Raw genomic sequence first — 11,204 nt, forward strand, 5'->3', positions numbered from 1 at the left:
GGGTGACGGAGGCAGGGTATTTGGCATCGAGCGTTGAGTAGTGGAAATAGTTTGTGATCTATAACCTATAACCCGCGGCACGTAAGTCTAGCGCTGGCCGATACGTGGAGGGGATTGCTGCGCATGTGTACTGTCGCGCGGGGGACAAAATGCGACTGGAGAGCCAATCGACGCTCTTCATTCCGCTAGCCCCCCTCAGGTACCTTATTTTTTACTTCTGCGCAATAACGGTCAGCGCTAGACTTACGTGCCGCGGGTTATACTAGCGGACCCGACAGACGTTGTCCTGGTTGGCCTAAAGGTCTAGATACCAGGCCATAAACTCCAAAAAAAAAAAAAGACGTTGTCCTGTCTTAACTATGAATATTGATTTCAAATTGGTATAATGAATTATAAAATATTTCAGAAACAAAGTGTTTATTATTCTAATGCTTTATGTTATACAACATTCTTTGTTTGTTTTTCTGGCTCGCATATCAATATAATTTATTTTTTTATCAATATAATAACTCCGATCGAAGCATTTATTTTGAACGATATTAATTTTTCTTACATCCTCTGACGATATTTGCAGCACGCATTCTGTCAATGTTGTGTTGTCAAACGCCATAAGGTTACACTAAAAAGTTCGAATTGTATGGTGGTCAAGTATTCTTGAATTTTCTAATTTTCCGCGCAATTTTTTTCTTTTGTAAGAACCTTCTCCTGACAATTACAAACACAACAAAAAAAAATCAGACAAATCGGTCCAGCCGTTTTCATGTGATGTCGTGACAACGGAAAACGGGTTTCATTTTTATATATATCAAACTCAAACTCAAACTCAAAATATCTTTATTCAAGTAGGTTCTCTTCCGTTCTACGCCCTTGATTTGAGAACTGGCAGTAAATGTAAAATTAGAAGCATTAATATTTATATCTTTAATGACGAATCACAAGTGTACATTGTGTTACCTACGTGAATAAATGATTTTTGAATTTGAATTTGAATTTGGTAACCAAGTACACTTTTGAATAGTCAAGTTAAATTAATCGTAAATTTACATTTACTACCAGTTCGCAAGTCAAGGGCGTAGAGCGGGTAAGAAGAACTGGCAAGAAACTTTCCGCCACTCTTTTTAATCGCCAAGTATTGTCATACAAATTGTTTGAACTGGAGCAATTCAATCCCAAGGATTAGGATCATTTAAGTAGTCCTCAAATTTATAAAAAGCTTTGTTGATTAATTTTCGTTTAACGAGGACTTTGAATTTATTTAGTGATAATTCTCTAATTGCGCTTGGGAGTTTGTTGTAAAAACGAATACAATTTCCATATAAGGAGTGGTTTATCTTTTGGAGCCTGGTTGGTCGTACACTCAAATTAGTTCTATTTCGCGTATTATACTGGTGAAAGTCACCATTTGTTTTAAAATCGTTTATATTTTTTTGGACATACAACAAGGCTTCAAGAATATATTGACCAGATAGTGTCATAATATTTAATTCCTTAAACTTATTCCGTACCGACTCCCTCGGAGAAGTGTGGGCCCCATTGGAGTTTACTATCTATTGTTATGCCTAGAAAAACAGTTTTGTCAACAAAGTTTAGTTCACTGTCCTTAATTTTCAGGTTACCAATATCTCGCTTTACGCTAGTAGTTGTAAATCTAATACATTTTGTTTTATTCTCATTAAGCAATAAGTTATTTACATTAAACCAGTTAACTATACGAGAGATAGAATTGTTTACATCGTCCAATAATACGTTATTCCTATTCACTTTAAATAGAAGTGAAGTGTCATCAGCAAACAATACCATCTCATGAACTTCGTTGACAAAGAATGGGAGGTCATTTATGTAAATCAGAAATAAGAAAGGCCCGAGAATCGATCCTTGGGGGACGCCCATTGATACCTGCGAACCCGGAGAGGTGACTCCATTGACATGAACTCTTTGGATCCTTCCCTTTAAATATGAATTCATCAGGCTGGAAGCTTTGCCATCAACGCCATAGTGTTGAAGCTTTCCAACGAGTATATCAGGATGAACACAGTCAAAGGCCTTTGACAGGTCACAAAAGACGCCGACTCCATCATATGATTCTTCCCAGGCGTTAAATATGTCCGAAATCAACTTCACACCGGCATCGATTGTGGAGCGACCCTTAGTGAAACCATACTGTTTATTATGTAAGAGTTTATTTTTATTAAAATGTAAAGAAAACTGGTCTAGCATTATCTTTTCAAAAACTTTGCTCAACGCAGGGAGCACGGAAACAGGTCTGAAGTTTGACGGATCAGACTCACTACCTGCCTTGAACAACGGTGTAATCTTACTTAATTTGAGATGTCAATACTATGCCATTAAACTAAAATGTATTTAAATAAATTCACTTTCTGCTGTTAAAAAACTTCGTATAATAATTAAATTAGTTGTAAATTGTTTGTTTATAGAAGAAGGTACTAGGTAAATTAAAATTAAAGGTACAAGATTATATGTATTTCACAATAAGAATATCACAATTAATAAATAAAACACATTTTTTTCTAAACAAGTATCTAACATAATTATCAGTCTGTTGTTAGTACAATCTACAGTATAATACACATGAATCACAAATTATGTTTCAACAAAAATGCTTTACTTTATAACTATAGTAGTAATATAGGAAGAACATCGATTCAAATTTTTTTTGTAATCGGTATATTATTTTATACATAGAAACTGTATAAAAGTATTTCCATATCGTTCCACCATTACAAACAAAGCAATACTCTAAAAACGAAAACACATATAGATATTTAAAGTACAAAATTTATTTGGTTGAACACCCTAACTCAGGAACTTTAGGAATATTGGGATGCACTAACCTCAAAAAGATTTTTAAAGAAATATAAAAACATGTTTTCATTAAAAGGAGCAAAGTATGAATAAAAACATGTTGCAATGTTAAAATCTGGAGAATGGAGAAAAGCTATATATAAGTTAGAATATTTCACTTTATAGACAAATTAATTGACAGGTGAAACGATGTAAATATATAAAAAAAAATCCGAGCTTTCAAAAAACTCACAAAAACTGTCATTTTTAAATACACTGCCGCTATTGCACTTTTAATTAATATACGGGTAATGCCATCTAGTTTCAACACACAAGAACAATTGTTTGCAACAATAATATTATGTTTCATCACGTTCTTTATCAAATATTTTCCTCAACGCGTCTCGGTCTTTTTCAGCTTTCTCTTTTTTTAGCGATCGAATATTATCCAGCTCTTTATTAATGCCTGCAGCCAGAGTAGGGCAAAGTTCTTTCACACGCAAAAAGTCTCTTTCTGCTTCTTCAGGATTCCAAGCACCAACGTGCGCACGGCCGCGTCGGTATAGTGCTTTGACATTATCTGAAATATTTTTTTTTGTCATGTAAATTACATTTGTTTTATTTATTGGACTAAAATTTTGAATTGAAGAGATGCAAATATTTAAAAGATTATGTAACTATCTTACTACTGTTAATTGTAGCTACTTTCTCGTAATTTTGTTTAGTGAATACATATATTATTTATCACCTAACAAATAGTAAATAACAATTGCAAAGCTCCTTCCATAGCGAAATACATCATAATCAGGTTCAGCCGTATATATTTAGAAGCTTCATAATATGAGTAGAAGAAAGTTATCAAGAAATTCACAAACCTTTGTCATGTTCAAGAACTGTATTACAATGCTCTAAAACTGCATAATAATCATCTTTGAGAAGCTTGCATTGTGCATAGTTTAGAAGAATGGGTAGTTTTAGGTTATTAAGAGTTATCCATTCTTCATCTTTCTTTCTCTCTCTGAAATTTTGATTGTAATTGTACAATTAGTCACGGTTGTGTATTCAAATAAATAGTAATGCTCCTTTGACATTTCTGGTTTTATGTTAATAAATTATATTGCAATAAACTAACCTCGAATAATTACATTATTTTTAATGACATAAGAATAGCTTATTACTCTGACTGCATAAATTGAATTACAATAAGATATACCTAATCATTAATTGCTCCAGAATGGCCAGTGCCTGCCCATAACAGTCTTCAGCTTTGCTGTACTGTTTTTCAGCATATAACTTATTGCCTTTCTCTTTTAGTTCAGGTACTAATTTCAGTCTTTGTTCTATATTGAGCTGCCAGAGTTCCTTTTCATATTCATCTGACTTCTCAACTTGCAACAGTTCTAAAGATAAGAAAATACAAGACTTCAATTTATTGAACCTTTTATGTTAATAAATGGTCTTGTAGAATTTATGATTAACTTTTAAATGTTTTTGAAAACTATAAAGGTTAGGGAGTATTATATATCAGACAGTAACAACATATATGTTTATGGCAGAATTCAAGAGAATCAATGCAATCATAGATGTGGATTATTTATGATTATCTCAACACTCACCTATAATGAACTCCAACTCGCAGGGGTTACTTATTAAGTCATCAAGATCAGGATATCCAATGCCTTCTGTATGCAAAGTCATTGTGCATGAATGTTTAACTTTTTGCTCTTGTCCTAATTCTCTTAAGGTTTTAGACACAAAAGGATAACTATAAACCAGCTAAAATTAAATAAACATTTAATTTTATAAATATACTTTGGGAGATATAATGTATCACTCATAATTGCATGAATTTTATAGAATAACTAGCTGACCCGGCAAACGTTGTTTTGCCATATAAATAATTTCTATGTACTTTCTAGTGCCGACAGAAAATAACTAACCTATTTTAAGTGTGTAAGGATGTGGTATATGCACGAAATAGGTGTGTAATGCTGTGAACGATAAGGGAATATAGAAATAACAAACGCCAAGCACTATATTTATTAATCATTCATCATAATTTATTTCTCTAATATATATATACGTATCATTATTCGATAAGAACGGCAACACTATCAAAAAATATCAGTCTCTTAATGCTACAGCGTGAACAATATTTTTTGTTAGCCCATCTTTAGCTAACACAAACAAACTTGATGGTTTACCCACTCGAGAGCATGCCACGTATAATTGTCCGTGTGAAAAACATGGCGTGCTTAAATCTAAGCCACAAACCGACATCGTTTGGCCTTGGGATTTATTGATGGTCATGGCAAATGCCAATCGAATTGGAAACTGAACACGCTTTAATTGAATTGGCACATCCGTAGGTATTATAGGAATCCGTGGTATTAATATGTTTTCACCTCGGAACTTTCCATTTAAAATGCTAGCTTCGATGACGTTCTTCATTAATTTTCGAATGACCAATCGCGTACCGTTGCACAGCCGTGGCGGGTTCAAATTGCGAAGCATGATAATCGGAGATCCAACCTTTAATTGTAAATTATGCGGTGGCACACCTGGCAAATCCAGTGAGTTCAAAAACTCTGTCGGAAAATTTACAGTTTCGCTCGCATCGCAAACTGTGTCAATAGATTTATATGATTCCAAGTTCCCTGGCAATAACTGTTGTATCTTCAGATTCAAATTGTCAACGTCTACATTTTTTGCCGCTAAAATTGCTCTTTCTGCAAGCCACTCATGATTTAAGTACTGTGTGAGTACATCGGGAAATATTTTTTCAATGAGAGTGTCTTGCGAGTCAACGATTGTGCAAAAATCTGTCGGTAATTTTACGCATCCAGTCTCATTTATAGTTACTTTTCCATCACCGATATCTAGGAGTTGTTTTGAGAATGTTTCAGCGGATGGATCTTGAAGCATTTGAACGCGCATATTTACTTTCAGCTGTACTTTTTCAACATTACGCCACAGTGTAGATGATTTTAAGCAAGCATTAATCTCATCAGCGTATGTTGAACGTGGAATGACGGGAAGTGTTTGCCTGAAATCACCTGAAAGGACTAACAGAGTGCCGCCAAATAGTTTGTCGTTGTTTTTGATATCTTTTAACGTCCTGTTCAACGTCTCAAGTGAATGTTTGTGCGCCATAGTACATTCATCCCAGATGATAATTTTACATTGTTTCAGCACGGTGGCCATGGACGATTGTTTTTTTATGTTGCACACTCCGTCAGGGTTATTTTGAATATTTAATGGCAGCTTAAATACTGAATGAGCTGTTCTGCCTCCATCCAATAAAGTTGCAGCAATGCCTGACGATGCAACGGCCAATGCGATGCCATTATTTGATCGTATTTCAGCAAGAATTAGCGAAATAAGGAATGTTTTTCCAGTTCCACCTGGTGCATCCAAAAAGAAGAATCCACCTTGTCCTGCTGAAACTGCGAGCATAATGCGGTCGTAAATGATTTTTTGTTCCTCATTCATTAATGGGACATTGCGAGTAACAATCGCCGCCATTTCTACAGTGTTGTACTGCATTTCACGATTCATTTCCGTGTTCATGAAATCAGATACAGCTCGATCTGGCGAATTCATACCGAAATGACTGAGTGATAAATTAGCAATTATAATGCAGAGATCTTCAATAGCAATCAATGCTTCATTGTACATAGCGTCGCTGAACGTTATCGTTACATCGTTGCATCGTGTACGATGTTGATGCAATATATCATCAGTCATTGAATCTTTGTGATTATCCCACAATATCTGTGCTCGAGCTGGAAAACATGTAGTTAACACTATAGCGAATAGTAGACGAATTTGTATTGCTGTACAATTTAATGCTGCTTCAGCAAACATACATTCCCACTGGTTGTCGTCTTCCAGCAAGCCGAGTGCAAGGCACGCATCTTTATACGTTGAATACTGTTGCCCATTCACTTTCCGTATATCTTGAAATGACAATGGGCCAGTAACATTAACCAACAACAATCGAAGATAAAAGCATTCAGTTTGCTTTGGATTGACTGTAAATACTCGCCCCAGAGCGTTTGATTTAAATAAATTGGGACATGCATCAACTGGGGAGCCTTGCTTGCGGGGCATCCATTTTTTTGTTTGAGCCCATGTGAAATAGCATGGTACTTGTGAATAGAGTAACGTTCGTGCAAAGGCACCAAAATCATCCGCACGATTACACAATTCGAAAAATTCAGTGAGTGTAGTTTTAGGTGGATTTACAGCACGATCAATTGCTGTCTCGTTCGTGAAAAATACACGCTGGCCGTTTTCGAGATGGACGGCTAACTGAACAACTGCTGGATCCCGTTCATGAATCGGGAAACCAAAGATACGCCAAGCAGCTTCATTGGAGCTGATGTACCGACCAATTTGATAAAGTGTTATTTCATCGTTTTTATTCACTGGTTGAGCATTCACGTTAGTATTTTCCACTCTAAACACAGCCATATCACTGCCTTTATGGACATACTTGCAAATGTATTTAATGCTCTTCACAGAACTGCAGAACTCAACATTAATATGAGCATTGTATGTCTTGCTCAACAGAGGTGAATATGGTACCACCCAACGATTATCAATGTCAATGTCTGTGTTGTTGATGTTTTTAATAAATGATCGTCCGCCATTATCGGGACTTCTTCGACGATATATTGGATATCCGTCGACATTTGTGATCGTATCGTTCGTGAAATCTTTAGGGAAATTTTTAGTGCATTTTCCATCTGCCATGCAAGGCGATGTACGATTAAGAGTACCGCATGGACCATGAATCATGTTCGCTGTAACAATATCAAACAGCAGTTGGTCAGTAGACGGATCTGGAAGTTCTGCAGAAATGATACTATCGATTTCTTCAGGACGGATTTTATCGATTAACCAAACCAAAATGTGAGCATGAGGTAATCCTCGCTTTTGCCACTCAACTGAATACAGCCAGCAACGTGTGCGGCCGAATACATGTAATTTAGTAATGAAACTTATTAAAGACTTCAACTTTTGTTTGAACACACGTTCTGTAACGTCATGACGATGGATTGAATTTTGGCCAGGCAATAGCAAAGATTCAATCTCTGGCCATTTTGGATTACATGTAAACGTGATAAATAAACACGGTCGTCCATATTCGCGCACGAAAGTCAGAGCATCCTGTATATATTCTTGCATATGACGTGGACTGCCCACATACGATGATGGTAGAATGACAGAGTTACCAATTTCGGCAGCGTCAGCGTTGTTGTTAATAGCGTCCCGCAAGTGAATGTACTCTTCCGCACGCAGCTTAAGTTGATTATATCGTAAGTATCGTAGTCGTTCGCCTTCTATCTTGGCGTACATGTCGACCATGAATTGTTGACAAAGCTCGCGACATCGTAGAATGACGTTGTCCCGGCCGCGTCGAATCATCAATCGGTACGCATAATAATCTTTCGAGCTAACGTTCTTGTTTGTTTCGGCTCCTGTAATAATATATTTTTAAATATTAGATTAAATCAATTACGATAAATAATTAAATTTTTTTTAAAATTAGTAATCAAGTTTAAAATGAATGAAGTACCTGATACGGGATCGCGTTGTTTGATATTTATGCAGTATCCGTCTTGTCCCTTCCAGAACATTAGCGGATATTGGAGAGCATCATATGAACGATGTGTATCAGCAATGAACTGAAGATTATTACTCCTTCTACGAACCACAATTTCTCGTGCACCTGTACAATCGCCAACCATGATTCCCGCAACGTCGTCAACAACAGGTGCATTAAATCTACGAATATGCTCTCCAGCTGGTGTTTTATCAGGATTAATGACAATAGCGTGGTTATCGTTTTGTAATTTATGCATGTGTGATTTGAATATTTTCAACAATTCATTGTGCTCATTCAGTAAAGCGTCCAGTTCGCTCACGATGCGTTTGGCAAAAAATGAATCAAGGTTGTTATAGTCACAACGTGCATTCACACGATTGGCAAGTGCGCTTCCGGAATCCTCGCCGCCCATAAAGTAGATTTGTAAAAATTTATGTGCTTCGTTTGGCATTGGCAGTAATGAGCCTATTTTATGATAAACTTGGCCTCTAATTTTAAATGTAGAATTGTATTGTTGACCAAGTGAATTAGTATTTCGAACTATTTCTGTTGCTCCGAACGATGTCATTTGAAAGCATGAATTGAATGTTCGAATGGACTTCAAGAACACGTTAGAATCTGGATCCGTGCCGATAAGTAAACCGTTCAATGGTTCCGGTGGTGTTTCAATGTCGGGTAGTTGAACTTTTCCTGACGCGCAACACATCCCAGCTGGCTCGTTTTTAAATTTAAGAGCATGACAATTTGAACATTCTTTGTCCATAGCACCAATCACCACTTTTGTATGGGCATAATATTCCACATCAGGCTCATACTGGAATGCTAGCCGCAGGAATGAATCATATGTAAATGCTCGGTGTACCTGTTGGCGTTGCTGGTTGTTTGTTCTGCGTCTATTGGCTGTGAATCGGCGTGATTGTCGTTGTTGTAATCTTATCACTTCATTGCGTTCAGTTCGTGTATCTTCAGATTGTTCTTGACGCAATTGCGCCATGCTCACACGCGCATCAGTATTTTCTTGCTGGATTTCTTCTTCAGTTCTTTCGGATCTTAAATTTCTCTTGCTTCTGGTTTCACTTGTATTACGGCTCAAATTAGCCCCTTTGCGTTTTCGTGGCATTGTTCGCTGTACAAAATACACATAATTAGAACTAACAAAATTACTTTAGAGTGAAAAACATCGTAATTATATTGTTATTAACAACAATTTGAGTATAAAAAAAAATATACTTACAACAACACAAAAGTCGTTGTTGGTAGGAGCCCCTGACACGCGTTGAGTATTTTTAGGTTATAATTAATAATAACAGATATTATTAATATTATCTTATATTATTAATTTACTATTAATTAATTAATTGTATGATTAATTTAAGAGACTTATTTTAATTAATAATGAGAGTTACACTGACATAAAAAAATAACAATTCTAAACGTCACTATACTAAGTTTGATACATAAACACACATTTACATTAATGATGGCCGACAACTGTGGAGGGAGTGAGAGAAACAGGAGACCGGCTTCGGTCTCATCCCTACTCCGCGTTGTTCACTGGGTAGTTACACCGATATAGTCTGGCCAATGAGTATCCAGAGTAAAAGCGCGGAAAATTTTAAAATAATTATTAAAAAATAGGGGTTGGTGATAGAAGTGCAAAAACTTAGGGTTGTATGTATTTTTGAATATCGTATCATATAAAAATTTAAAACAAAATTTTGTCAAAAAAATGAAAAAAAAAAATTGAGGGGTGGACCACCCTTATTATTTAGGGGTGTGAAAAATAGATGTTAGCCGATTCTCAGACCTACCCAATATGCTTACCAAATTTCAGAGGAATCGGTCAAGCCGTTTCGGAGGAGTATGCAGACTAACATTGTGACACGAGAATTTTATATATAAGATTACAAACACCAGTTAACAGATGGTGTTTATTATTCATAAATATAAAATAAGTTATGAAAACTTTTATATCATAAACTTAAACTCATCTTTAACATCATATTTAAAGTTATTATATATGATAATATATATATTTATTATACAAACCAACAACAACACACAATTAAACTACAGACTTCTCAAGGATAAGAAAAAGTATTTGTCAAAATATTAAAGAATAGCAAAATAAAAACTAATATAAATATATTATTTCCATAAATACAGACCTCCTTTTGCACAATAAAACTAGAGACTTCTCCAACTGCCATCATTTTGACTATAGTTTCCCAAACCTCTAATTTAAATTTGTGACCAATTACTAATACCATTGGCTCCTTTTTTCCAATCTTTTTACTATCGTCGACAAGGGTTCTTTCTTTTCCCAGCTTCCAAGTTTGGAAATGAAAGTGAGCCTGTAATAATGTTTAAATTTACACATTTAATCATTATAAGATTATTCTATGAAATATTTAAAACAAATACAAATTTACCCATACCTTACTACCATCTGTAATAGGAATATACTTTTGCCCAGCATGTAATATATTTTTTACAATAGGCGCCATTGAGTCGATTTAAAAATACGAGTTGATCAGGTAGGCGGAAGATTTATTACTTCACGTTCGTACACAAACAGCTTGTTTTGAATATTTGTATTTTACTTATTTTTTTCAATGAGAATTGCAAGTTCAATCATTGCCACAGCAATCAGCATACATATACAGTATCGACAGAACACCGCAGAGTACAGACTACTGATGAGGGATTTGTGACAGTTATCAATGAAAATGTTATAACTGTGCAGTGTAAGTTCCATAGACTTAGTATATACTAAGTTCAAGACACC

The 11,204-nt window shown here is 35.4% G+C and overlaps 1 protein-coding gene across 1 annotated transcript; it reads right to left on the reverse strand.

Moving 5' to 3' along the window:
• Positions 1-2,466: 2,466 nt before the first annotated feature.
• On the reverse strand, positions 2,467-11,069 carry LOC125049045 (AH receptor-interacting protein). The gene is made up of 6 exons (XM_047648061.1): positions 10,855-11,069; positions 10,585-10,770; positions 4,419-4,578; positions 4,016-4,202; positions 3,678-3,820; positions 2,467-3,382 (listed from the first exon to the last, which is right to left on the reverse strand). The coding sequence occupies exons 1-6, from the start codon at positions 10,921-10,923 to the stop codon at positions 3,162-3,164; spliced, it is 966 nt and encodes a 321-aa protein (XP_047504017.1). The 5' UTR covers positions 10,924-11,069; the 3' UTR covers positions 2,467-3,161.
• Between the last annotated feature and the right edge of the window lie 135 nt (positions 11,070-11,204).

Source organism: Pieris napi, chromosome 4, assembly GCF_905475465.1.
Source record: "Pieris napi chromosome 4, ilPieNapi1.2, whole genome shotgun sequence".
In the NCBI taxonomy this organism is placed as follows: domain Eukaryota; kingdom Metazoa; phylum Arthropoda; class Insecta; order Lepidoptera; family Pieridae; genus Pieris; species Pieris napi.

Excerpts from the sequence above, each read along its gene's own strand:
- LOC125049045 (XM_047648061.1), bottom strand. The coding sequence starts at position 10,923 with ATGGCGCCTATTGTAAAAAATATATTACATGCTGGGCAAAAGTATATT. Across the intron at positions 3,821-4,015 it reads CTGGAGCAATTAATGATTAG|AGAGAGAAAGAAAGATGAAG; the intron begins GTATATCTTATT and ends TCAAAATTTCAG. Across the intron at positions 3,383-3,677 it reads AGTTCTTGAACATGACAAAG|ATAATGTCAAAGCACTATAC; the intron begins GTTTGTGAATTT and ends AAAATATTTCAG.